Source organism: Otolemur garnettii, unplaced genomic scaffold (genome assembly GCF_000181295.1).
Source record: "Otolemur garnettii isolate 467f Iridium unplaced genomic scaffold, OtoGar3 scaffold00137, whole genome shotgun sequence".
NCBI classification, from domain to species: domain Eukaryota; kingdom Metazoa; phylum Chordata; class Mammalia; order Primates; family Galagidae; genus Otolemur; species Otolemur garnettii.
In genome coordinates, this window is record NW_003852532.1 from 4,915,824 (window position 1) to 4,943,810 (window position 27,987).

Sequence of the window (27,987 nt, forward strand, 5' to 3'; positions counted from 1 at the left end):
AGAAAGAACCCGCAACTGAGGGGGTGAGTGGACGTGGTAGGTGGGGGACACGGGAAGCATGATGGAAAGACCCTGATGCTCCAGGGAAGCAAGTTAGTGCAGGGCATTCGGCAAAGGTGCAGTGGTTAAGGGAACCTCAGCTGCGTGAGATTCGACAAACCACAGCTGCCTCCCTAGAGTGTAAAATAATCATTTTACTTATCAGTGATGATGGTGATGCCCTCAACATCAATGTCTTGCTATTTTGTGACCAGTTACCTGGCTGCCTAGTCAAGTACCTGCCCATTTAAGGAAAAATGGACAGTTCAAAGCAGCTCTAACATGCCCCAGAGAAACAAGAAATCAGAACACGGGACAAACAGTAACTCCTTTTTCAATCAATGAGGTAGAAACTTAAAAGGAGGCTGGGTGCAGTAGCTCAGTGTAATCCTAGCACTGTGATGCCGAGTGCCTGAGGTGGGAGGATTGCTTCAGCTCAGAGTTCAAGACAGCTTGAGCAAGAGTGAAACCTCTACTAAAAATAGAAAAACTAGATGGGCATTGTGGTGGGACCCTGTAGTCTCAGTGCCTCAGGAGACTGAGGCAAGAGGATCACCTGAGTCCAAGAGTTTGAGGTTTCTATGAGCTATGATGATGCCAGGGCACTCTACACAGGGCAACAGAGTGAGACTCTATCTCAAAAAAAGAAAAAGAAAGAAATTCAAGAGGGATGGAGTGATGTTCCCCATTTGAAATTAAGATACTGGAGCCGGAAAAAACCCTTTAAATCTCACTTGCAGTCTTTTAGTTTCAACCACTTCACTGTTGTAAATGTCAGCATCCAGACAGGCTTTACTTCTTCTGCAAAGATGTCTGTCTGAGAACCATATGGTCCTCGGATGAGAATTTGCAGCCACTGCCCAGCCAGCTCCCTCCTGCAAGCCTTAAGACTTGAGCTGGCTTCCTTCCCTCTGTGGAGTGTTACTGTCATCTTGAGTCTCATGTTGTAGGAATGCCTGTGACAAGGCACTCATGCTTCTCGAACCTGACCACATTCAAATAAGTGCTAAAGCTGACACTTAGTGCTTATTATAAGCCAGGTGTTTTTATATTGATTAAATTATTTGATCCTCATACAACCATATTTAACAGGTAGTGCTATTACTTCCAACTCAGAGATCAGCACTGTCCAAAAGAAATATAACATGAGCCGTGTAAGTAATTTTAAATTTGTAGTAGCCACATGAAAAGCGTAAATGGAAACAGTAACATGAACTTTAGTAACATTTTATTTAACCCAATATATCCAAAGTATTATCTTATTAACATATACATATTGTTATTCAGAATACAAAAATTATTAATGGAACATTCTACTTTTTGGATGAGGTCTTCAAAATGTGATGTATATTTTAGTATATGCGGCACTTCTCAATTTGTAATAGCTACATTTCAGTTGTTCAATAGACATATGTGGCCAATGAATGGTTGGTTTCCACTTTTTACATAGTATAGATAATTCTGCTCTAACAGTACAAAAGTTGGAGAAACTGAGGCACAGAAGACAATTAACTTTCTCTACAAGTTAAATAACTTAGAAAATGGTAGACATAAATTCAAATATTAATATAAGTAGTCTTACCCCAGGATCTGCTCCCTGAGTTCACTGTACCATATTTCTCAGATCCTTTTGTTTTTAAAGATTTGCTGCTCAAAGAATATGCACAGTGGGCTATGAAAATGTCAGATACAGGACAGCAGGGACAGAGCTTTAAGTGGTCTTTCAGAGTTCCAAGAGTCGTGCCCTTTCTCTGTGGTGGTTTGGCCCTTCTCTCTGATGGTGTCAGAAGCCCTTGCCCTCTCATAGTCTATGCTTTCCTCTGACAAGCGTCCATTTCTTCATGAAGAGTGTTTTGCTCCTGGGGGCAGGTCAGAATTCACAAAATCAAAGTGTATTTTTTGCTAATATCTTTGTTAAGATAATTTACATATTATACAATTCACTCTCTTACAGAATTCAACATTTCTAGTACATTCACAATGTTGTACAACCATCACCATAATCAATCTTCGAATGTTTTCATCATTCCAAAAAGAAGTTTGGACTCTAGCTATTACCTCCGATCTGTCCATTGCCCAGCCCTTGGAAATCACTAGCCTACTGTCTGTCTCCACAGGTTTATTCTCTCTTTGTATATAGAGATTCAGTTTTTTCCACAATGGCTGTTGAAAAGATTATTCTTTTCCTGTTTAATTTTTTGGGCACCCTTGTTGAAATCAATTGGCTCATTTCTGGACTGTTGGATTTATTCCTTTCATCTATACATCTATCTTTGTGCCACTACCACAGTCTTGATTACTGTTGCTTTGTAGTAAGTTTTGAAATTGGGAAGTGTGAATCCACATATTTTGTTCCTTTTAAGATTGTTTCTACAATACTGAGTACCATAAATTCCCATATGAATTTTGGGATCAGGTTGTCAGTTGCTCCAAAGCCAGCTGGGATTCTGATAGAAATTATCTTGAACCTGTACATCAATTTATGGAATATTACCATCTTAATTACGTCATCTCTGGATCTGGGATCATGAGAAATGATTCCATTTACTTCCATTTGAAATTTCTTTCAACAATGTTTTGTCATTTTCAAAATATCATCTTTGAACTTCTTTTGTTAAATTTATGACACATATTTTGTTTTTGATGCTACTGTGAATGAGACTTTTTAGTTTCATTTTTGGATTATTCATTGATGGTGTACAGAAATAGAAAGTTATTTTTCTCTATTGATTATGTATATGGTCTGCAATCCTGCTGAACTCATGTATTAATTACTCCTAATATCTTTTGGTAGATTTGTTATAATTTTCTGTGTGATAGATGATGTCATGGATTTTATTTCTTCCTTTCCAATCTGAATGTCTTTTATTTTTCATTTTATTGCCTAATTATCCTGGATAGGACCTCCAGTACAATATTGAATAGTGATGAGGGTGAACATGGCAAAGATAATGGTGCTGGTGAGAATGATGGTAGTGGTGGTAACAGCAGTGACAGATGCTAATAACCGCAGACACAGGAAATGAAAACCCAAATCATTTTACAAAAGCTCTAGTTCTATTTTCACAAAGTAATTTATAGTCATTCCTTGGTACCCATAGAGGATTTGTTTCAGGAGCCAAATACCAAATTCCAGAGATACTCAAGTCCCTTTTATATAATAAAGTAGTTTAGTATTTGCATATAATCTACACACATTCTCCCCTATACCTTAATCATCTCTAGATTACATGTAATACCTAATACGTCGACTACACATAATTTAATGTGTGTGGATTCAATGTAGTTCTCAGCACACAGCAAGGGAGGGAATGATTGTTGGTGCCCAGAGAGCAAGTTCAAATTTTTCTCTCTGAAACTTTGTGTCAAATTTTTTGTTCAAATATTTTTAATCTGCTGTTCATTGAATCCATTGATAAAGAACCCATAGAAATGAAGGGTCACCTGTATTTGAAAACTAGTACAAGCTTGTTTGAAAGCTCAAAACACATTTTAAATACTCCAAATGTCCTCCTGCATGCTGAGGAGACAGAACTCAAGTTTCCTATCCTGGCATTGAGACTCTGTTTGAGATTCAGATTGGTCCCCTGCTGACAGTAGTGATATGTGGCAACAAGGTACGCAGCAGTTTTCTAGGATGAGTCTGCGAACTTAATTGTCAGACCTTCATACCATGACATCTCTGACGCCATTTCAGAAAAAAGAGTTCCAAAACTGCTTCGAAGGGTGGAGTACTTCCCAAGGGGAGTACCTTGAAGATGACCATACTGATACTCAGCTACGAGGAATGTAGCTCTTTTCTAGGACAAGTTGGAGAACTTAATTGTTTGACCTTACAGGATGTCTAATCTTCTATCTATACCTAGTCACCACCTTCCTCATCATTAGTTCCTACTTCTATGTCAGAGTCCCCCTAAGAAATAGGGTGACCACATGGAACAGAGACTCGGTGCTTTAAGAAGAGCTCAGTGAACTCTATAAAGATACGGGCAGGATATAAAGAAGCCATGGGGATCAGGAAGCACCTGGTGGCTCCTATTAACAGCAAAGCTGCAAGGTCAAAGGAGGGAATGATTGTGGTACCCAGAGAGCAGAGGATGTGAAGGGCCTTGGCCTCGGGCAGGGAAATAAAACAGCTCTCACCATCCCCACTGGGAGGGAACAAGGGAAACAGGCACCTGACTTCACTTTCTCTCTTCCCTCTGCCCCATCCTGATGACGCCCACTGGCCAAAGGAGCCAGACGCCAGAGGGCAAGAGTGCCTGTCTGCCCAGGCTGTGCACAAGGCAGGCAGGAAGGATGGAGAGCAGTTTGCGGGGAAAATGGAAGAAATCCAGCCCAATCTTATAGGATGGGTTCTTAAAATTTATTTTTTCATTTATCTTACAAATCATGGAGAGTATATTAGGTTCAAGAAATGTACCTGGTTTATGTAAGAATGAGGAAGCTATGTTGCTTCACCTCAGGATACTTAGTGAAGTAAGGGAAACAACACGACTAAAAATAATTCATACAATGATATAAATATTGCAGAAGAAACGTGGTAAAATCCAAGGGAATATGAAGGAGGGAAAGATAAAGAAAACAGGAGGTACTATTGGTTGATCCTAGGCTGCCTGGTTCCTTTATCTGCACCCTGGCTGCTGCTCAGCCAGAAGCAGTTTTGGAACTCTTTTTTCTGGAATGGCCTCTCAGAGAGCCTGGTAGGCTGTTGCAGTTCTATGGATGAGATTAGAAAAGGACACAAAAATTTAGATCCATAAGAATTGCAGCATGGAGGGACTTTAGCTAATCTTTTACCCTCCATCATGGGATTGTACTTAGTCCAGAATGACATTAGTAATCTTTTGCCACCCTCCTACTAATAAAAGTTTAATTTATTCACAGTTGACTTGGAACATCACGTAAATCTGCAAACTATTTTCACCCTTCTATTTTTAATAGAAAGATTCCTGCCATAATCTAGGATTACATGTAAAAGTGTGGACATTCTCTTTCCAGATTAGGCTGTAAGTATAGATTACCTTATTTCTTTTGTTAGTGAAAGTGAGTCACCTTGACTCTGTTTGGGGCTATCTATTCCCATTCAATTTGTCTGAAGATTAACCACGTAGGCAGGGTCAGTAGGCACGGTCAGGGAGTAAAATTTTAGTATAAGATAAATCTTTCGAATTGGTGACATACACAGAGATGCTTAAAGGTGGAGATGCTCTCATATATCCCTCAATTAGGAAAGAAGACATTAGCCTCTTGATGAGATCTGAGGGAGGTGTGGAAAATACTCAGCACTTGGTGGATGAGCAGACAATTCTCAAGAATTAAAATTATTTATGCCTAACTGAAGTCTTTTTCTAGCTTTATTATTTTGCAAACTTTCCATTACACTTGTTAAGTGCCATGCACTGCTCTTCGCATTTCCCAAGTACTAAATCATTTTCCTGTCGTAACAATTCTATCAGGTCTGGGCAGTGCCTGTGGCTCAGTGAGTAGGGCGCCAGCCCCATATACTGGGGGTGGTGGGTTCGAACCCGGCCCCAGATAAACTGCAATGAAAAATAGCCAGGCATTGGTGGCAGGTGCCTGTAGTCTCAGCTACTTGGGAGGCTGAGGCAAGAGAATCACCTAAGCCCAGGAGTTGGAGGTTGCTGTGACTTGTGATGCCACAGCGCTCTGCCACTCTGCCAAGGGTGATAAAGTGAGACTCTGTCTCTAAAAACAAAACAAAACAAAACAATCCTATCAGGTGAGAACTCTTATTATATACCCGTTGTGTAGGAAGAATCTGAGCATAGAGAAATTTCATGACTTCTCCAATGTCCCACAGCCGGCGGAGTGCAGAGTTCAGATCTAACCCAACCCAGGGGGTTCACTTTAAAGCACTGGCACATGACCATTGTGCAATGCTACCTCCCCAGGATCCAGTCTGAAATCCCAAGCCTGGAATTCAATTCTCTCTCCTAATTCTCCCCACGTTTCTCCCCTCATAGCCCTCTAGTAGCTCCCCTGCCCTCTGTCTAACTAAACAGATTCTTCACCTTCAGTCTCTTGACCTTTAGACGTTGTTCTGGTTTTCCTGGTTTTGCTCATACCCAGCCCTCTTTGCTCCCCTGCCCATCCCTGGCTGGGTAGTTGACATAAATTTCTTTTTTGTGGCAGTTAGCCAATTTCTTCTTTCAATCTCCATGCTTTTGGCAAGGGCTAGTCTAGATAGCTTCACCAGCATATCAGGCATTCTCATCATATTGAAAGGCTTCCTGAAACCCTAACCTCTTTATCAGGCAGAGCATCTGGCACACTCAACGTAGACATTCATTCTTTCCTGAAGAAAATCGATTCCATTCACATTGGAAGCACAACATGATGCCTGCCCTTCCAGACTCCAACCTATTGCCCAACACATAAAAAGAGCATGCCCACCACCCCTGCACAGACTACTCTCATTCTAAAGTGTTTTTTCCTACATTGTTTGAGCCTACATTGATCTAAGAACTGACTTCAGAATTCCTTTTTTTAAAAAGTGTCTGTTTTTAAAAACTCCTTAATGAGTATGGTGGTTTTAAAACATGTCCCTAAATACTATGGCAATCTATTCATTGAGAGGTGGGATTTATGTTCCTGTCCATTGAATCTGATTCTGTGATTGCTTATCAAATAGCAATGCTAAAACTGACAAAATGGTGAAATAGACCTGGAGAAACTGACAGCATCTGCTCCCTGTCTCTTGGGATACTCACTGTTGGAAAGTAGCCACCATGTTTTGAGGGAGCCCAAGTAGTAAGAGGCCCAACTGAAGAGACCCTTTTCTCTCTAGCCCAGCTGAGCCTCACCTGACAGCTAGCATCAACTTAAGTCACTTGAGTGAACCATCCTGGAAGCAGATTGTCTAGTCCTTAATTGCTATGTGAGGCAGAGCCAAGCCCTCCACACCAAATGCTGCCCAAATTGCAGATTCATCTGGTTACCCAACTTCCAGACCTTGTTGCTTTTTTTTTTTTTTTGAGACAGAGCCTCAAGCTGTCCCCCAGAGTAGAGTGCTGTGGCATCATAGCTCACAGCAACCTCCAACTCTGGGCTCAAGTGAGTCTCCTGCCTCTGCCTCCCAAGTAGCTGGGACCACAGGCACCCACCACAACACCTGACTTTTTTTTTGGTCTCAGCCATCATTGTTGTTTGGTGGGCCTGGGCTAGATTCGAACCCTCCACCTTAGGTTATGTGGCTGGCACCTTAGCCACTTGAGCCACAGGTGCCGAGCCCAGGCCTTATTTCCAATGAGTTCTCAGACTGTAGTCCCCTATTTTTCTCCCTCTTATATCAAGTCCTTAATTTTCTCTGCATTGCCTTGCCCCACCAGTCCTCATTGTGCAGCATAGCCACCCAGTCCTGTATTCCAAGGGAGTATTTGGCTGAAGGTTTAGGGTAACCAGATGGAGATTAGCCAGTGGTTCATCACATGGCCAGCAACTGCATTAGCAAACACCTTAAACCTGAACCACTGACAGTCCTATTCTTTAATAGCCCTACACCATCTCTGGCAGGAGATAATTTTTAATGATGGTTGAATTCTCTGACCACTCTCCTTATTGCTGGTACACTCTCCCTCCTTTCTCCCTCTGCTCCTCTGCTTCCTAGCTTGGGAGCTAAGGCTCCAAATCTTCCAGTTTCCTGTCATTCATTGCTAAATTTAAGCAATTTAATCACCAAATGAAGCCCTACTCATGCAGAACCAGTAAACTATTTCCAGAAGACCTTATCTTCATCATCAAGCATGACCATTTTTCTGTTTAGTTATGAAACAAACTACTCCAAAAATTAGTGGCTTAAAAGCAATTATTTATTTTTAAGTAAAACCAAAAAGCCTAATAACAAGATCAAATGATTTTTTTCTGCATATTGGCTGGACAGCGACAGGTAAGCAAACTCTCTTTGTTCAATAGCTGGGTGAAAAACTCTGGGTATAGTAAAAAATATGTATTAGACTGCTGATCTTCAGAGCTATAGAATCATACATTTTTATTGTCTTAAGCCACTAACTTTGTGGTCATTTGTTACCACAGCAATAGAAAAAAATAGTGTCTGGATGGAAATGAACATATCTAAAGGTTGTTTTTTTAATTAAAATAAAGACAAACAATGCATATTTTCTTTGTAGTTACTTTTACTGGAAAAAAAAACAAAATATTTTTTCAAAACAGTCAAAATAAAAGACTATTACACAAGATTGCACAATCATTTACAAATGCTGGCAATTTAAGGTAAGTAGGCCTAGACTCATAGAATCCTTGTCTAAGTAGCTTTTTCTCCATATGCAATACACTGAAAATGCAATTCTCAGAGCCGTTGGGCTGGATTCAAAGTCCCCTTGGCCAAGCTCACTGCATTCTATAATTGAAACACACCAGACCTCAGATGGGAACTTTTTAACAAAGATTTCTACATTGAGTGCCGTTTAAAATTCCACATTCCATTTACCACCAGCTTTTTTCATAGCCGGGGGTATAATTCAGCATTATCCAATGTCCTTCACTATCACACAATTTGCTCTCCTCTGTTCAGACATAACTTCTACAGCCTTCACAAGTCTTCACATTCTTTTCAACCACTGTGGTCTTTACTACACAATAGTATGATTTATATGTAAATATAGAAACCAGTAAAGGGAGTTGGGGGACAAAGAGAAAGGACCACCTGCTCTGGATACAGGTATGGTAGGTAATTCAAGAAGCCCTGGGAAGGACTTTTGCCATTAACACCAACTTGTAAAAAGCAATTCTGAAACTTAAAAAATGAAAAAAAAATCAAATTAAATGTGTGTGTGTTTTATTCTGCACCATTATAAATTAAACAGGAATAAATCTAATAATGTGCTCTAGTTACAACACGAAACACTGAAAGTTAACAGCTTACAAATGCTGCTTTAAACGTTCCGTTCTCTTCAGAGACGTGGGGCATACAAAGGAGTCCAATTTTCAGACTCTTCCCCTGGGCTTTGTACTCACATGTGCCATAGATGGACATGAGTTTTTTGCCAGAGGACCAGAGTCTGCAATTCCTGATTAGATTCAAGTTCAAGACACCAATGAGCAAGTGCTACGTGCTTTATTAATGGTATTATGCACCTGTGAGGTCTACTTAGGACCCAGAGGTTAGTTAACAATATATAAGTAGTCTCTTGAAAATATATATCTTCCCTCTATATATTTCTCCTTAGAAATTATGTAAAAGCCTAACATAGTTTATGAATCTGATTTTTATAAGCAGTTTTCTTCAAACAAACTTACACACAATTTTTCCCCTCAACAGTACTGATAAAATACAGGGCACCTTTTTCTTTCAAGTATTAGGGTAAAATAACATACCCTGAGAATTTGGGGTGCAAACCTACACCTTGTAAACTGTAGAATGAAACTCCTTAAGCACCACAGAAGAAAATGTGTACCATGATAGTTTTTGAACACAAAGACTATTATTGAATGTGTTTTCCCACGCGCACACACACATATTTATGATAAAATTATAGTCAATCTACTTGGGAATCAATACTGTCCTGCAGTCCAAAGTATAATTTCAGGTAGCGTGAGCATTCGATTTGCAGCAAACACAGACTTTGATTTCTGTGAAGTAGGAAAACAACTAAAATGTATCTTTTTAAGAGGCAAGGATGATAATGTCAAATCTAAGAAAAGAAAAAGGAATTTATATCACCAGTTATTTCCTAATGATACAAAGAGGAATTTGAAATGCACATTAGCAGTTGACATTTATCATAAAGACGTCAAAGTGTAATTTGTTTTAGCTTATTTATTCAGGAATAAACAGCCATGTAGAGAGTCTATAAGCCAAGTCATTACTTGGATACTGTAGCCTCCATTTAATCCTGAGGGCAATTTCAGTGAGTGCTTTAAAAAAAAAGACCCTGATGAATTACATTTTCATATTGGCTACAAATGTGTTCAGTTTTCCAGAAATAATTCAAGTGGGGCATATTTCAAACATGACATTTTACCAAGGAGGAGAAAGAGGATATAGGTTAAGAATTTCTACATATAATGCCCTGTGGTTCTTCTGGACAACCGGACCACATGTAACCCTGAGAGGAAATTGCTAACACCAGATTCTGCAATTCTGATCAGATTCAAGTTCGAAGAACTATTTAGGAAAGGCTTTACTGATGATTTTATGTACATACAGCATAAAGGGTAGTTCAGTACCTTAAAGGGGCATTGTTAGGATAACAGTTTTATGGGTCAGAAGGCTTCATGGACTCTCGTTTAACTCCCTTTTGGTTGAAAAGAGAGGGGTACATCACTTCATCCAGATATCCACGCAACCTCGAGAAAGAACAAAACAAAACGAGGCTTGAGATTTGCCCCGTGCTCATACAAATGTTCTCTCCCTATCACTTGAGGTAGTAAATGGCCTAGCAGCTTTATATGGCTCAGCAAAATAAAGAACCATGAAATTATTAATAAATGGCATTCATAGATCATGATTTTAAAGTTACATTTACAACCACTTGGACCTTTACCACATCCTTGGCAACTTCCCAGAGGGTGTAACCTGACACAGTCAACAAACGGAAAGTTCTCCTTTCTTTTCTACTTTCTGTCCTAGTTTACTCAATGTAGGAATTTAAAGCTCAGATCTGCTGGTGATCAATATTAAGAGTTTATGGGCCCCCTCACCCTCCACTGCACCACTTTCTAAGGAGAGAAGCATCTGTTTTTGAAGAGCTGGCAAACAGTGCCAACAGCATGGCCACCGGGATTTCCTAAAGTGGTTTTAAATCAGTCTTCCAAGCTCTGGTAGCTTCCACCTAAATACATAGATCTTTCACCAGGTGTGTTCAAATACTAGAGATTTCATGGTGGCACTTTCAATTTGAAACTTTGAGATCTCTGAATAGATTCTGCGTTCTTGTTTTAATATTGACTTCAAGCCTGCTAATCTCTTCTGAAAATGAGGAGCACTGATGCTGTAGGGTTTACTTCCTGGTGGTGAGAAATTCAGTTCTGAGTAAGAAGACCTCTGCGATAAAGAAACAGACAATAATTTCCCTGAATACGGCACAGGGTGCCTTTTTTTATACATAGAAATTACGTTTCACAATTCATGTTTCATTAAGGTGACCAGATTTTAACATTGGTAAAGCCGGACACCATTGACGGGAGGTGGGGCAGGGCCTGACAACAACGCAAACTTTGATAAGCAGTTCTCGATAATCACCTCTCAACATTTGTTATTATTACAGTTTAACGTTATAAAATTAACAAAAATAATATAAAACTCATATCCTGATGAAATAGCCACATGGCAGCCAAAAACCATATATTCCCTTACTGTTCTCCTGCCTGTTCTTGCATTCTTTCCAAAAATTGGGAATTTTTTTAAATGCCACGGGATGCGAGACAAATTGTTTAAAATTGGGACTGTCCCGTCCAAAGTGAGACACCTGGTCACCCTATGTTTCATGTCTCGTAAAGGCTATAGCTTCATTTTCATAGCTCATTAGCCAAACAAGCAATTCAGTTGTGACCAAACCTGACTATTTCTACCTCGAACCTTTCCTTTTGCCCAGGAAAACATTTTCTAGAGTAAGATCCTTTAAAGGACAGCCCTGAAAGGGAAGTTGCATTGTTTGTTTGTTTCCAGAGTCTGAGATGAGAAGCACAGCTACAACATAATCAGTTATAAATCATACAAAACCTACGTCTTTTTCACCTTCTGTCATGAGTAGCATGTAATTCTGTGGCCAAATATTGATGATCATTAAAATCAAAATAAGGCTTTTAAGAAATTTTTCAGAATACTTTATCTTTAGTAAATAAGTAAATAAAAGGAGATTATTTTAAAGCCTGGGAGAACTTTCAGATTATTCCTTTAAAAAGTCACTAAGAAATATTTCAACGTAACCTTTGCCGAGTACATACTGACATACTTATTTATTGTAATAAGCTAATTATTTACTATTCAATCAACTGTGAACACTCACTCAAATAGCCTTCAGAATTGGGCTACAATGGTGACTGTACTGAATGTGGAAGAAAGATTCCGTGATTTGGATCCTCAGCCTCTCTTAAAACCTGCTTCATAAGAAGCAAGTGCTTTAAGTTTATGTTGCTGCTTTGGGGGTGGCTGGTTGAGGGCTGGAGTGAATCTCCGCCACTGAATCAGCATCACATTCTATAGAATGTGCCCACAACAGGTCACTCTTTATAGACCCCAAACAATTTGTGAGAGACAGGAGTATGCAACTACGGAGGGAATCACTGAAGAAAATAAACACGCTCTATCCTCACAACAATGGTTGGATTCTAAAGGGAAATAGATACTTTACCCTTTTTTTGAGACTAAGAACTTCATTTTAAATGCCATCATTGGCTTTCTCCAGTATTTCAAGCCATTCTATTTTAAGGCAACAAATAATTTCATGGCGTGGCGCGGATGGGAAAATTAAAACAAAGTGCAGATTTAAAAATCACCATTTTTCACAATCACATTTGAAATCATGCCAAACCAAATAAAGGAACACATAGACCACAACCAAAAGCACAACTAGGTTTGGCTGGTATATGATTCAAAGAACCATTAGATTTAAAACATAGCTGCAGGTATGCCAGCTAGCCCTGATAGAGTTTAAGAACCTATATGAAGATTTGTGATCCAAATTGTTGACTTGCTGGCTTGGTTTGCAACAGAATCACCCCCATTCTATTGTATGTTTTGACTGAACCATGTGAACAAAGGGATGGTTTGCCTAGTCGCAAGTGCAAGAGGGGAGGAGGTGAACAGAAAGCTTATAACCTGTATTAAAGTATAAAAAGAAATTGTCTTATAGGAAAAAATGCAACCATCCAACTTAGTAAAGCTAAAATAAGAGAAACTGCCTCAAGAGGGTTGTTCAGGAAAATATAGAAAGTTACACACTTGGTTTAGAAGAAGCAAAATTAAGAATAACGCATGTGGAGGAAGTTTTTCACATGAATTCTTAGTGCTGTTACAACGCAACTTTCAGACTGAAGAATAGTCCATCTTGTCTTGCGCCTATAAAAAAGCATAGTCAAAAAAAGTCCATTAGTCCTAAAAGCAAATCTCACTTTCAAAGAAGCAAGAAAAATATCAAAGTACATTTCATTTAACCATCTGGCTCATTTCAGTATTAATGATGAAGCTCGTGTTTTAAAAGATATTTGGCAAATGTATTTCTGAACTTACTAGACAGTACATGACTTTAAGAAATTGCCCAGAGTGGAACTTAAATTAAATCTAATTGACTATTCAAAAAATTGTTTTAGGGTTCAGTGTTTTGTTTCATTGAAATCGTACGTAGCAGGGATAAAATGGTGTAATAGATATGTTCCCAAAATTAGCATGTAGAAGGGACATTTTAACTAAATGGAAACATTTGAAATTTAACATGAGCTAGTAAGCAAATGAACTGAGTAAGCTCTATACCAAGAAATCTTATAAAGCAAATGATCATTACCTAAATTATGTGGAATTTCACACAGTGCATTTTGTTGGAAGTGAGATATACTGGTTGGAACTTATAGCTTAGTTAAATTCATTCTAAGACAGCATTGACATGTTCTAAAGCCTACTGAAAATTAGCCATTTTGTTCACTCTCTAGATAGACATTGTGTGCAGTAGATATACTAGAACTTTGCCGAAAGAACTTTTTTAACATTTAGGAGTTGATATTTGAACATAATATTATAAAGAAAGAAATAGAATAGTTGACAGGTAATATTTTGTTAGGGATTGAGAAGACTTACGTGAGAAATAACTTCCAAAAAGTATCAATTAATAGCTATCTAACCAATTATGTGCAATTAGGGTAGTGAGCAAGGATATTTAAATTCTGGCACCTAGAAACAGACCAGTTTAAATACATGTTTTAAAAAAAAGAAGTCTACAAGAATAATACGGCTTATATGGATATACTTGCTGTTCATTTTACTGTTTTGTCCTTAGTACTGAGGAATGAATGAACTTCAGAATGAAAGGGATGATTAGGGGTTTAGAACCTCTCATTTGCTAAATTTAAGTTTTAATATTTTATGATATACAGAGCAACAACAGGAAAAAAACATTAAAAGAAGAGAAAAAGAAAATGGAAGACTAAGAATAATAATTTCGATGTGAATCTAGGGCTTTTACAACTCTGGCTGAATCTTAGCATAAGGCCAGGTTTGCAAAGACTCCTTGTGCAGAGTGAGATGACAGGGGCGAGGGTGGGGGAGATTGCACTACTGCGGTGACTACAGGATGGCAACAGTAGTCTGAGAAATGGAGGAGAAATCTGGTTACACAGTCTAGTAGGATCACATCTAGGGATTAATAATCCCGATATTGCCTTTTTGGATAGTTCTAGTATATTCCTTCTGCTTACACTAACTTTGGAAGAAGCTCATTTGAAATCTTGAAAATAATAAAGCTAGTCCAATTCCAAAAGAAAAAATAGTAAAGATTGTCAATATAACCTATCAGAGGCCTCACAAACTTTTCTTGTGGTATGAGGAATCAGGAAGAAGTCAACAAAGTCGAAAGGGGTCACTGTACTGTGTCTTCAGGGAGTTTGGCTGAATGACCTCCAGTGATTCCAGGACCAGAACATATGACAGCTCAAGAGGGATGCTGGGTCAGATTTTCCTTTTCTCTGAGTTGTAGCATTCGAGAAAGCCTTGGGAGACACTAGAGTTCCCTGACACTTAGCCAGCTGGCCTGCCCCTAGGGTCTGCAAAGCTGTGCACACAGCCTCCAGTTTGGGGAAACAGCAATCCTAGACGTGGCCCACTGACACTGCTCTGCGAGTCTGCATGGATAAGCGCCCTGAGATGAAAGGGGGATTCTGAGACATTATGAATCTCGAGTCTCCAAGGGAGATTGAATGCTTACTATGTGCCATGTGCTGTGGGTTGTGTTTTTCATAATAGTTTTATAATTCAAACTTCACCATTCTCCTGCAAGATAGCCCCACTTTACAGGTGATGAAATGGGCTCAGACAAGAGCAAATCACTTGTCTAGAGATTACTAGACAGTGTGAGACTTTGAGTGGTGCCGTCTAACTTCTACCATCCAGACTTGTGCTTTAGGCAAAGACATGCAGTTCCCCATCAGCTAAGATGCTTTAGCCCATTGGCAGCCCAAGGGCTCCCACTCTCACCCACACATTGTACATCCATCCCTCCTTGTACACATAAAACACAACCCCACCACCTCTAGGGCCACACTCCCTAGAAGTTCTGAAACTGGCTCAAGTTTCTTTCTGGGGCATAAAATATTCTAAAGAAAGCAGATTCTTTTTTTTTTTATCTGATATTTTAAGCTGATTTTTTCTTTCTTTCTTTCTTTCTTTCTTTTTTTTTTTTGAGACAGAGTCTCACTACATCGCCCTTGGTAGAGTGCCCTGGTGTCACAGCTCACAGCAACATCAAACTCTTGGGTTTAAGCAATTCTCTTGCCTCAGCCTCCCAAGAAGCTGGGACTAAGGCACCTGCCACAATGCCCGGCTATTTTTGTTGTTATTGTTGTTGTTGTTGTCATTGTTGTTTAGTGGGCCCCTGGCACGTTTGAACCCACCAGCCCCAGTGTATGTGGCTGGCACCCTAACCACTGAGCTACGGGCACCAAGCCAAAGCTGATTTTCTTTTTTTAATAAAAACACACATAGAGGCTTAGTATATGCTGGATATTGCTAGACTCAGGATTAATTTTTTAGTTTATTTATTTCACTACTACCCTGCCTCCAAACCCACAGTAAACACACACATACCCCATAGCAGTGAAATGGCTAGGAGGTTCTATTTCCTCTTAAATAGGACTCATACTTTCCTTTGAATGAAACTGAAGTTAGGAAAATAAGCAGCAGGAAAGTTGGCCAAACCCCATCTGTGTTCTCTCCCCCCTCTCAAGGACATTAATGTTTCAAATAATTAATCCTTTACCAGGATGGTGTGGCCAAGGGGCAAAAGGCTATACCTGCTATACCTGAAAACTTTCAGAGAAGTAGGTAATAAGAAAGGCCTGACGCAGAGGACAGATAAGGTAAGGAGGACAAACCCAATGGGACTGAGACCAGAAGGCAGGGAGAAAGGGAAGTAGATGGCCAAGAGGTCACCTATAAGAGTGGGGCCCATGGAGGTTGAAGGACCTAGACTTAGGAGCTGTTAACCTGGGACAAGTTATTTTTTTCATCTGCCAAATGGGGATTAAAAATAGTAGCTACCCGTTTTAGAAATCTAACGGCATAATGTTAAAGTATTGGTATATACTAAGTGATTAATATATATTAGCTGTTAATTTCCTTTTTTATTAATTTTAGAGAGGACAAGGAAGAAAATATGTAGGCAAAATAATTAATTATGGAGAAAGGTACAAAATAGTCAGCCGGAGAAAGCTAGAATCCAATAAAAGGGAAAGGTAGAAAAAAAAAGGCAAAAAGACATTAGGAAAATAATAATAATAAAAACAACCCCAGCAGCTATATAAAGTAATTGGGAGAGCAGTCCCCAACCAAGTTAGGGGGAGTAATAGAAATAAACTAATTGATTCAGGAAAGCAATCGTGGAATAAAGTGAAAATGAAATGTCAAACTTGCAGCCTGCGGCCTAGCTGCTTGGCCTGTGCTGGCAGAAGACAGGAAGGGCAGCCAGATTCCTGTCCCACCAGCGACTTGCCAAAGCTGCACAAAGCTTTCAGAATGTTCAGGTGATGGAGCTGACAGCATCCAGCCTGCCCTTGAAGCTGTAATAAAAAACAACTAAAAAAAAAAGTGAGAAAAAGGGAAGGAGCAGAGTGGCTTCTTGAATTTAATGGAGTCGAAGCAAAGAGGAAATGAGAAACCACAATGAAGAATACATTGAAAAAAAAATTGCAAAGAACAAAAAATACATTCTCAAATGGCAAGGGAAAAACCAGGGCCTACAGGGCCTCGTGGGACAGACCCCAGGAAGTAAGGCCATTCAAGAAAAGTGGCTTTCGGGTGAAAAGAGGAGCAGAACAAGACAGCAGGAAGAGCGCACCTGGGAAAGGCCCTGCACCCAGCCCGGTAGCACGGCTCCCTGACATGGAGTGTCTAGGTGCTGAGCCCCCGCTCTGCCCTGAAAAGAAAGTGTGACTAAAAAGGGGTCATTTAACCTCACTGAGCCTCCTCTGGCAATTTTAATATAAGGGGACTGGGTTTGATGACCTAAGTGCCGGTCTAGCGCTCCCTAGAGCAGTCTACGAAAATAGGTCTCCTTGAATCCAGCCCCTTTTTTTCTGCTTCAGTTCTGATGTGTGGGGCTCTATTCAGGGGCACAGAAACAACTCCGAGGTGAGAAAGAGAGACCAACAGTGTAGGAACAACATGAAGCACACTGAGAAACAAAGAAACAAACTCTTAGGGAAGAAAACAGAGATTCTGTAACAAATGTAACAAATTATAGTACAACCCCTGTAAGTTGCTGACCCAAAGCGCTGTAACAAACTGCTCAACATATAGAGGTGGTCAACATTGGGAACTAGGCCCCCTGTACTGACACATACATGTGGTGCATGTCAGTCTATGAAAATTAGATCAGCTCTAGCTTCTACTGTAATAACAACACTCCCATGCTGGGATCCACTATTAACAGGCATGGCACCAATTAAAAATGTTTTAAATAAATGTGACATATTTATTTTATCTTTATGGCCTTGTAAATGTATCTAGCACCAAGTCTCAATTATAATTTCAAAACTAAAATATAACATCTAAGCGGGTGGGCAGGAGAAAGCCTGAGAGTGAATGTCAGAGAAAGAAAAATACAGCCGCATGCCTCAAAGGGAAACTAAAACAGAAATCATCTCGTCAAGAAGCTGTCAAAGATCCTGTGGAGAAGAGCCTTGCAAAACCAAAATAGACAGACAGACAAAAAAAGAGAAAGTGGTGAAGTCCGGGGACTGGTGTGCCCTGCACACTGGTGAGTTGCACCTGAGTTCTTGTGTGGCTCTCTGGCCTTCGGGCTCCCAGGTGCCAGGCAGTGAACAGTCTTGTCTCTTCATGGCATTACCAAATGGTCAAAGAAACAATGTTATCAATTATTTTTAAGAAGGGTGGCAGTATTGGCAAAGCTTGAGAAACACTGGAATACTGACCACAGGATGAAGAGAAGTGAGAAAAATCATCCTATAAAATAAAAAAAATAATAAACTTCATAACAGAATAATCAGAAAGACCATAGTAGCTGGTTATGCTTAAACAGACATAGGGAAGAGAAAAGTAAAGCTCCCTGCTGCAATGTGCTGCTAAAAATAGATGATGAAATACTTATTATTTGAGCTGGAAGGAATCTTAAAGCTTGCGACAGTTTTTGAACACTGGTTTGCAGTTGTGTGTGCATACGTCTCCCTCCAACTGCTGAGTGTTGGCTCCTGACTGGTGGGACCATACGGGGTTACAGGTGGGTAAGAATACACGGTGGCTAGTAGAGTGTTGGCATATAATTCACATTTGTCCAGTGAATGAGGGAATTAGTGCACTTTGTTCAAACATTCCTTTTACAAATGTCCAGAGAGGCTGACGAAACATAGATGCTTAATGTCACTAGGAAGCAGATCCTGGGCATCCTTGCCAGTTCAGAGCTCATTTCATCCCCTCTGCCATGCTTCCTTTGCCCCAGGCCTCCTGGGTAGAGCGGTCGGCAGGGAGCATGGAATGGCCCAGAAGTAAAGAGCCAGCTCCGCAGGTCCTAGCTCTCTCACTCTCTGGGGAATCAAAACCATTTCTTTGTAAGTGGGACTTGAAAAACTGGAAGTTTCCTTGTCTGTGAAATACTGTGGTCCCAGCAAATCATTTATGGGACTTCTTATTACCCCACATTAAAACCACAAATCTCTGCAATCAGTCTGGTTTTCAAAGAAAACAGAGCTGAAGCTCCCTCACACTGACCATCCAAATGAGCACCAGAGGGTTTTCTGAAATGTCTGAAGTGTTTAACAAACTTTTTCACGCAAGGAAAAGAACTACCCACTTCTTGCTTTTTAAAAAATCTATCCGACTTTCCTTTGCAAAGCCGTACAGAACTTTCAGAAAGAGGAATTCTGAAGGATTTTAATTCATTATTTGATTTTGACTAAGTCAGTTTTTGCTTGTGCACAAAAACTAACATTTAGTTCATATTTAAGACTATTCTTAAATTAAGAAACCTGCTTTGCTTTTCTGTCTATCTTTGGGGTGGTTTACTAAAATAAAGGTTGTGCTTTCAAAAATGGAAAAATGTTTTAAAATCCTGATTCAAGTCTCAAATACTAAAAGCTCTGTATTTGATGGAGACAAGTCCAAGTCTAATCTCTCTAGACTCAACAGGAAGGAGAAAAGCCAGAGGCAGCTGCTAAGAGGGCACCGTGCAAGTGTGTGCCCAGCCCTCCCTCCTCCCCTCTGTCCTCGCTTCCCCTGGCCTCTGCACCTCCACAGCTTGCACAAAGGCCTCACAGGATTAGCTGGCCTAAAATAGCCCTAGGTAAACATACCACCTGTCCAGGAAATTAAAACACTTTTGCCTACGAGAGGCTCTTCCTTTAGCAAAACTAGTTCTCTAATTTTGAGCCTCCTTCCTGTCCAAATTGAATGTTTTTGTTTTCCTATACCAAACAAAAAGTGCACTATTTCTCTGTAATTCCTCCCTCCCCCCTTTACTTGTGATCATCCGAAAGTGCCTGGTGTAGCCTCTTAAGAGTTCAAATCATCTATTTATAGGTTGCAACTAAAATGAAGCTTATGCTTTCACCTGAATCCTTAGAGAAAGACACAGGATTTTTGAACAGTGACTAATGTAGACTTGCAGTCTGATAAATGTAATAACATACAATAACAATCCCCTAATTTGAAAAGGGTTTTATAGTTTGCAATACACTGTTAAGTCATCTGACATTCAGTTGCATGTCAAGGGATAAATGTTGTCCCCACTAGAGATGACATATGAATGCCAGAGAGTTTATCATGCTGAATATCACACAGCTGGTGACAATCTGTGTCAATTTATAATCCAATGATCCTAATTACTAACTGAAGGTTCTTTTATCGCACAAAGCAACAATGTTTCTTTGTTTATTTTTACCTAAACCAGGGAAGATATCAATGGCTTATTTCTACTATCGATGCATAAGTAGGGTTTCTCTTCTCTCTGTCTCCTTTTTGGAGTTCAGTATGTGATTTTACCAGGGAGTGAAAGTCCTAGAAGCATTTATGATCTCCACCCTTCCCAATCTGCAGAGAACAAAAGTATGCCGGACAAGTCTCTCCCTACGGTTCGGATATTCTTGCACTCCCATCTGTGAGTGTCTTTGCCCTGTCTTTATGTGTTTGACCTGAGATGTCCTGGTTTCAGCAAGCCAAGCTCTCTTTTCCTATCAAGTTCCATGGACTGTATTTACAGCAGGGATTCCTGTCTGTGGATTTCAGTTAACCTTAGGAGTCAAGGATCTATTTTCTCTGATTTCCTTTACATAGAAATCAGTGTGGCAGTTGATTATTTCCTGAAGAAAGAGAACACAGATATGAAAATGAGTGCTCTGTGGTGATTGGCAGCGAAGCACGATGTGTTCAGTCTGAGCAAGACTGGATTAAACACAGCAACTCCATTCAAGGGGAAGCTGCAGCTGCAGAATTATCCACCCTCTCGCAGAGATCAAACTCTGTGTGTGTGTGTGTGTGTGTGTGTAAGATCCATTAAAGACTTTATATTTACCCTAAGAAAAAAGTGTTCCAATCATCTGAAAAGTGAAGAATGAGAACTTAAAAAATACAACACCTTTGTATAAGCAATTTTAAGAGGAAGAGGGGAAAGAAACATTCTGTGGACTCTAGTAAACATCTTAATGAGAAAACATCTGTCTTTGAGTGTCTTTACTTCTGGGGAGCAAAAAGATTAGAGGGGATTCCAGTGATCTCCCAGGATATTTGGTGCCTTCTGTTACTGGGACTTCCAGGAACAAAGAGTGAGGCTCACTGTACAAAATCTAGACTGGATGTTCATTTGTGCCCTGCCAGCCTTTACCAAATCCTGAAGGGTCAAACACAAGGTTCACTTGTCTCCCATGGTTCAGTGGGAAAAACAGGCACTTAGAAAAAGTCAAAGGAAAGGCCAACTTTAGGTACGAGGAGTGTGGAAAGGGGGTTACCTGGAAAGAAAATTATCCTTCATATACTGGCTGGGGCTTGGTTCTATTGTTTTAAACTGCCCATATCTAGAACCAGACATCTCTGTTGCAAATCTCCCACTTAAAAGGCAAAGAAACAGGACTATTCTTAATCTCTTAAAGCCTGTGTAAAATATACTTACCAGCTCCTGCCTTGTTCTCCTCTCCTGGGACTGCTCACATCATCTGTGCTCCACCACAAAGCTCATGGTGGTGCCATCGAAGGATGGGGGAGCAATGAGCCGTGGTCCCAGGGGCTGTGAAGTGATGCTGATGACAGGCTTGCTGTGTAGCTGGGCAAAGCCCTTGGCCCCCACAAGCTGGGATGTGGCCACTGGGGCTGAGGAAGAAGAGGAGGTGGGAGACTGTCCAGAAGCCATGAAGTATGGGGCCTCTGTGAAAGCTGCAGATGCCTCTTTGCTGGGGTGCTCTGCCGCCATGGGGGAGAGCTCACTGCCCCCTGGAGTGTGAGCAGTTGGTGTGGACTGCAAGGCATTGGTGGGCAGCACCGTGGGCAGAAACCCGGGGTAGATCATGTAGGTGGGTCCATAGGCACCAGGACTCAGAGCCAAGGGAGGCACAGGGAAGGACATGGGAGCCACAGCCTGCTGCTGGGAGGTCATGGGCACATCCACGTACTGCCCCGTCTCAGGGTCAAACAGTCTCCGTGTCAGGGGCTGCACTGGGGTGTCCACCAGATAGTACTGGCCAGTCGTGACATCCAGGAGCATCTTGCGCTGTGTCTGCTGAGGCTTTGGTTGCTGGAAGGGGTCTGTGGTGACCGAAGCTGGGCCTGCAGGAGCTGGGGCAGGCATGCCAGGGGGGGAGAAGCAGAGGACCTGGGGCTGGGCCCCCTGGAGGGTGAAGGGCAGTGGCTGCTGGTGGTAGATGGCCGTGGGGGGATGCTCAGGGCTCTGCAGCCCTGGGGGGGCAGCTACTGTCTCCCGCGGGTTGTCAGGTTTGGTTCGCCAAGCTGGCCGGCTGGTGCCACTGACCTGAGAGCCTTTGGGGCTACTGGGGACCTGACTGCGGGCACTCAGTGGGGGTAAACTGCAGAGAGTGGCAGCTGAGGAGGCGAGGGGGCCCTCCCTCGCAGCCCCGAGCCGCGCTCCGGCAGCAGAGCTTCCTTTAAGAGGGATGGTCAGGTAATTCTCAGAGTCACTGCTGCTCTTCTCCAAATTGTTGCCACTTTTCCTGTTGGTCACCTCATCAGGAAGTGCCCGGGTGGCTGGAGAGATCTTGAGGGACCGAAGTCCCTGCGATTTGATGCCCTTGGCCGCTGAAGGACTCTCTGGAGAGGGCCCTTGTGGGAACTTGCCGGCTACGCCTCCAGTTTTCTGGGCGCTGCTGGTGCTCACCGTGAACACATTCCGGTTGCTGGGGAGTGGGGGGAGGGGCTGCAGGGGTTGGGTTCTCTCCACATCCTTGTGGACTGGGGGGATATAGAGAGATCGGGGCCTCTGCCTGGCCAAGTTCTCAAAGGCAGCAGCCCTGGCAGACACACTCTCAGAGCTGGGGTTGGAGTTTCTCCGCTGCAGACGTTCTAGTGGGGCCCCTCGAAAGACCACATCACCTTTGTGCCCTGGGCCTCGCTCTTCCACCTCACCCATCCGTTTGGCCACCTTGTTGTGGCCTCCCTCAGCACCCACCACCCCTTCCCTCTCCTCGCTGGCAATGAGCGACAGGACGTGGCTGTCTGTCATCATGGGCAGGGGGTCGCTTTTGCGCTTCCACTCGTTCCTGTTGAAACTGTACAGCTCTTCCATGGACCGCACCGCAGCAGTCAGCTTCTCCAGCGCATTGGGGGCGGGCTTGGGGGCTTTGCCTTCCTCCTTGACTTCCTCCTCCTTCAGTTTCTCTGGGGTCTTCTGGGCAGAAGCCTTGGAAACGATCTTCAGCACAGGCAAGTATGAGCCCTGCTCAGGCTTATTTGGGGCAATAGTGGCCACAGGCAGCCTGCCAGATGCCCTGTGAACCAACACCGTCCCTTCTGGGGAGGGATTCAAGACGCTGTTGCTGCCACTTTTGCCCACGCTGTCTCTTGACTCCCGGTCCATGCTGTCCTCCCTCTGGTTCACCAACGCCTGGCACGTAATCACCAAGGGGGATAGGGACCTGGACCCAGCAGCTGCAGCAGCCAGCTGCCTAGGTTTGGGCCCTGTCAGCCCCTGCTCTGGAGTGACACTGCCCTTGTCACTGCTGTCCCCTGACCCCTTGATGAGTTTCCTCACGTCTCTCACCTGGTGCAGGGGGCCTTGAGCCTTGGACTTGTCTCTGATATCTCTCACCTGAAAATGGGGCACTTTTTCCAGGTTGTCCCCACGGAAGAGTTTCTGCTGTGCCCTGCTGCTGTCCTCAACGGTCTTGAAGAGGTTTGAGGCGCTGCCACTGGCCAGCTTGGGCGTGAGCAGCTTGGCAATGTTGAAGTCAGAGCTTGGCTGCTGCACGCTACCCAGCCGGATCTTGATTTCGGGAGCCTTGGGCCTAATGACTGCCGTGGAGGTGGCCTGGGCAGCGGAGTACTTGGTGGCCTGCTTCCCCGGCTGCTTTTCCTTGGGTGTCTGCTGGATGTTGGGGACAAACAGGCGAGACATGATGGTCGCCTTGCTGGCAGAGATCTCCCCGAGATCAGCCCTCCAGTCTGCTCCTTTGGGGAGCTTCAGCTTCCCCACCAACGCTTGCTCCTGCCGCTTCTCTGCCTCCTTCTCCTTCCACGAGCGGAAGGCACTGTTCTGGCTGCGCAGGAAGATGCCCTTGACAGTCTCCGAGGCGCTCTTTTTAATTTCACACACTTCTGTGTGTACCTCGGGGAAATTCCGGCCGGAGCCTGCAGTGCTCTCCCGAGGGGTACAGGCTTTGAAAACTGGGGATTTAGACCCTGCTGCGGACCCTTCTCCACCTGCATCAGACACGCTGACCACCGTGTACTCAGAGCCGGCCTCCGAGTGGTGGGAGCTCTGCCTCTGCAGGCCCCTCTCCCGCTGCTTCTCACCCCCGGGGGAGGGTTCCGGCTCCCTGGAGGTGCGGGGCAGCTTGTGCTGGGATGTGTCGGTGACCTCTCCCCTCTCCATTTTGAACTCATGCTCTCGCTGCATCTTCTTGGAAATAACATTTTTGAGCAGACTGGAAGCGAACTTGGACTTCTGGGGGCCATCTGCACGGGAGGCAGGCTTGCTGCTTTCAGAGGTCTCCGAGTCGTCGTCTGTGTACACAGACCCTGGACCCTTGCTGCAGCCTTTGGTGCCCCTGCAAGTCCCAGTGGCCGAGCTGGCTTTGCTCTCACTGCGTAAATTCAGGGGCTCAAGAAGGGTGACCACGCGGGAGCCCGTCTGCACCTGCTTCTGGAAACACAGGGGTGTCTCCACGTGTTTGATTTCCCCCTCGACTTTGCTGACCACGAACTCCAAGGCCTTGGTCTGGGACTTCTTGGACTGGATGTAGAGCTGGTCTGCAGGGGCCCTGGCCCCACCGCCCTTCCTCAGACCTGCGGCCACCGAGGACGCGCTGCTCCGGAGGAGGCTCTGTTCCACCCTGGCTCCAACACCTCCACATTTTAAGTCCAGGAAGGTCGACCAGCGGCCAAAGCCCACTTCAGAGAGTGTGGTGGAGGACTCCCGGGAGCTGATGTTCAGAGCCTCAAAGTAGGGGTAGGCTAGGCTGCGGAAGGCCCGGGAGGTCAGGTTACGCACCTCTTTGTCTGCGTCGTCCAGTTCGCTCACCGCACTGGAGGCTCCACTGGAGTAGTCCACCAGCTCCTTCGCCCGGATGGCCCCGCACCTGGTTTGCAGGCGAGCAGGGACGGCGATGAATTTCTTTGCATGGTCCTGAGCCACGGCTGCAGCCGGGTTTTGCTTCAGTGAACTTGAATTGTGTTCAGCAGCTGTAGAGACGCGGAGGCTCATGTCGCCTTCATGCTTGGCAGAATAAATAATGTTTTGCTTTGCACGCACGTTGCTAGGCTCATTTATAGCCCGGGAAGTCGGTTTGATTGATAGGAGGATCTGGCTTGCGCTCCCACAGCTGCTTGCGGCGGCGGCTGCTGCCCCTGAAGCTGCCCCCAGGGATTCGGGCAAGGGCTGGCTCACCCGGGCAGTGCCAGGCCCAGTGGGTGGGGGCGTGGGGCCGCCATCAGAGGGGCCGCTGCACACTTCGGTGCTGCTGGTGTCACGGTCTCTGTGCCCTGCGTTGGGGCGGGCCAAGTCACTGCTGCTGGGGCTTGGTGTCCTGGTGGCGTTGGTGCTGGGAGTGGTGCTGAGGTAGCAGCTGTTGTCGTCATCTTCTTCAGTGGGGGTGGTGACATCCCCCGGGGTCTCATCGCTGCCACCAAAGGAAGCATAGTCCACGAACGAGTAGATCACGTTGTTGTCCTCGAAATCCCAGCGGGAGGCCAGCCCCACATCGAAATCCATGTCCTGTTCCACTTCACTCAGCTGGATCTCATGGGTGGTGATGTAGTGAGCCTCTTGGTCTTTGGGGGGGTCTCTGCTGCCCTGGGACTTGGCAATAATGTCCCTGCACTCTGTGCCATCTCCTTCTCCTCCTCCACCTCCTCCTCCTTCTGATTTTCTCCGTTTTTCTCCTCCCCTGGGCTGGCAACCCTCACTCTCACCGCTTTCGCTCTCAAACCCTAAGGATGAAGAGGAAGTGGCCAGACCCCCAGTAGAGGGGTTAGACTCTTCCATTTTAGAAAGGCCATCCTCTTCTGCTTTGTCCACAGGAGAGGAGGATGAAGAGGATGAGAAGTTACCACCCTCACCAGTGGCATAGAGCTGGGATCTGGAGAGACTGGAGGACGCAGGACTCCCTTGGGGGGTTGGAGCCTGGTACTCCTGACTGCTGGGATCATCTTGGGCTTTCTCCTTTGGGCTCCCAGAGGCACTCCGATCCTTAGGGCAGGGCCCCAGAGTAAGTTTCACGGTCCTGGGACTCTCCCTCTGGACTTCAGCTGAAGTGCACATCTCCACACACTTTGCCTCTAGCTGGGAAGAAGCTGAAGGCTTGGGAAGCGGCGGCAGCTGCTGCTGGAGCTCCTGGCTGCCTTGAGCTCTGCTCCCTGGGTCTTCCACCTCCACTGCTCTGGCCTGCGAATCCAGCTCAGGAGTGGTAGCTTCCATTTTGAGCCCTCGTCCAGGTTTCAGCGACAGGAAGAGGCACTGGTGAGCAATGGGGATGTCCTGGGTCCTTCTCTGGCCCCAGAGGGGCTTCAGAGTTGCCCGGAGCAGGGTTGCACGGGCCTGGACTGGCCCTAAGGCTGTAGGCACCACTCCCGCTGCTGCCACTACCTCCCAGTTCTTCAGCCCCTGTGGCGGGGACGCAGCAAGCCTGAGGGAGGGGGGGAAGCTCCTGGATGGGGCAGCGGCAGAGGTGGTCGGAGACTGAGGGGCTGCTGCTCTGGCCGAGACTGTGGCCAGCGTCCGGCAGCTGAGCTGTCCTGTCCAGTTGTTTGCCTGGCGGTGTTGGCAGTTAGGAGTCTGAATGCCATCAGCCACGGAAGGAGCAGCATCTGTAGATTGACCCTGGGACTCCCAGAAATGGAAGGAAAGCATGTGCTGTTTCTTGTGAAGTCCGGTCCCTTTCCTGGATGGGGCGAGAGAGGGTCACGTCATTCCAGAAATATTTTTAGTGTCCATTCCCTAGTCCTACTGAAACCACACTTGAGGGTAGAAAGAAGAGGCCCTAAAGAGCTGAAAAGAGAAAGTTGGGGGTGGAAGAGGCATGTGAGTTCTAATTCAAATCAACCAAATGTTCTATGTAATCTATTATAGAGATGTCTAGCGAGTATGAAAATGATTCTTTCCTTACTGCCATCTTTCATTCTCAAGTCTCTGATTAAATGGATTTTTTCCCCCTTGTTCTTAAATAAAATTCAGATTTTGCACTGCATTTCAAATCAACTGAGGACACTCCGGAAATATTTTAAAATCTCCCTTGCACATATATGGTAGCTTTATGTTTGCCTCAAAATATGCATTTCTTTTTCATTGGGGAGCCAAATCTGATAAGTTTAGGTAATAAAATTTTTCACAGGAATAGAATATTCTGTCCCTCTTTCTCCAAAGTTACATTCTATGAAACATAACATTTTCTTTTTTCAAAATAGGAAGAATCTCTTCCAGAATCCTTACTGTGTTGATGAAAAGTATAAAAGGGCAATCTTTTAAGACTTAAAACTTAACAATTTAAATGAACTTTGAATTATAGTCACTGAGAAGGAGCACATGGGGCCAAAATGGACACTCCTTCCAATCCCTACATCTCATCAATCTCAAAAAAGTGCCCTAAACTTGTAAAACTGTGGAAAACAATAAACCACCAATTAAATATAGCCTGACAGCAGACTCATGATTCGGTTACGCTGGCTAAATTCCAGGCCCGCAGGGAACCGAGTCAAAAAGAGAAAGAACAACGAACACACTTACCCTTCAAGAGTACAGTGCGGCTTGGAGGGAGGTTCACAGAGGAAATATGACCTATTGGCACGCCCCATGGAAACGAAGCCAAAATCCCAGTTCACTAGCTCTGAGGTATATCCATTTCAGATAATTCAGTAGTCATACAGGAAAATTTGCCAGGCAACCCAAGACAGGGGTCTGTCCTGGCCATGCTCAGACAGATTCCTTGGGTACTATCAGCAGAGAACGACTCTTGATTTTGGTGAGATCTTATCACCTGCCAGGCCCAATTCCACCACTATACATAGTCTATGTGTCACTTATGCTGATTGAATAAAGCACTATTTTAAACATCCACATTTGTGGGGAACAAAAATAACACCATCAAGCATCC

General features: G+C 43.8%; 1 protein-coding gene across 1 annotated transcript; it reads right to left on the minus strand.

The window, feature by feature from the left end:
- Window positions 1–21,383: 21,383 nt before the first annotated feature.
- On the minus strand, window positions 21,384–26,747 carry LOC111728000. The gene has a single exon (XM_023518395.1). It carries the CDS (start codon window positions 26,745–26,747, stop codon window positions 21,384–21,386), a length of 5,364 nt encoding a protein of 1,787 aa, XP_023374163.1.
- Window positions 26,748–27,987: the final 1,240 nt, after the last annotated feature.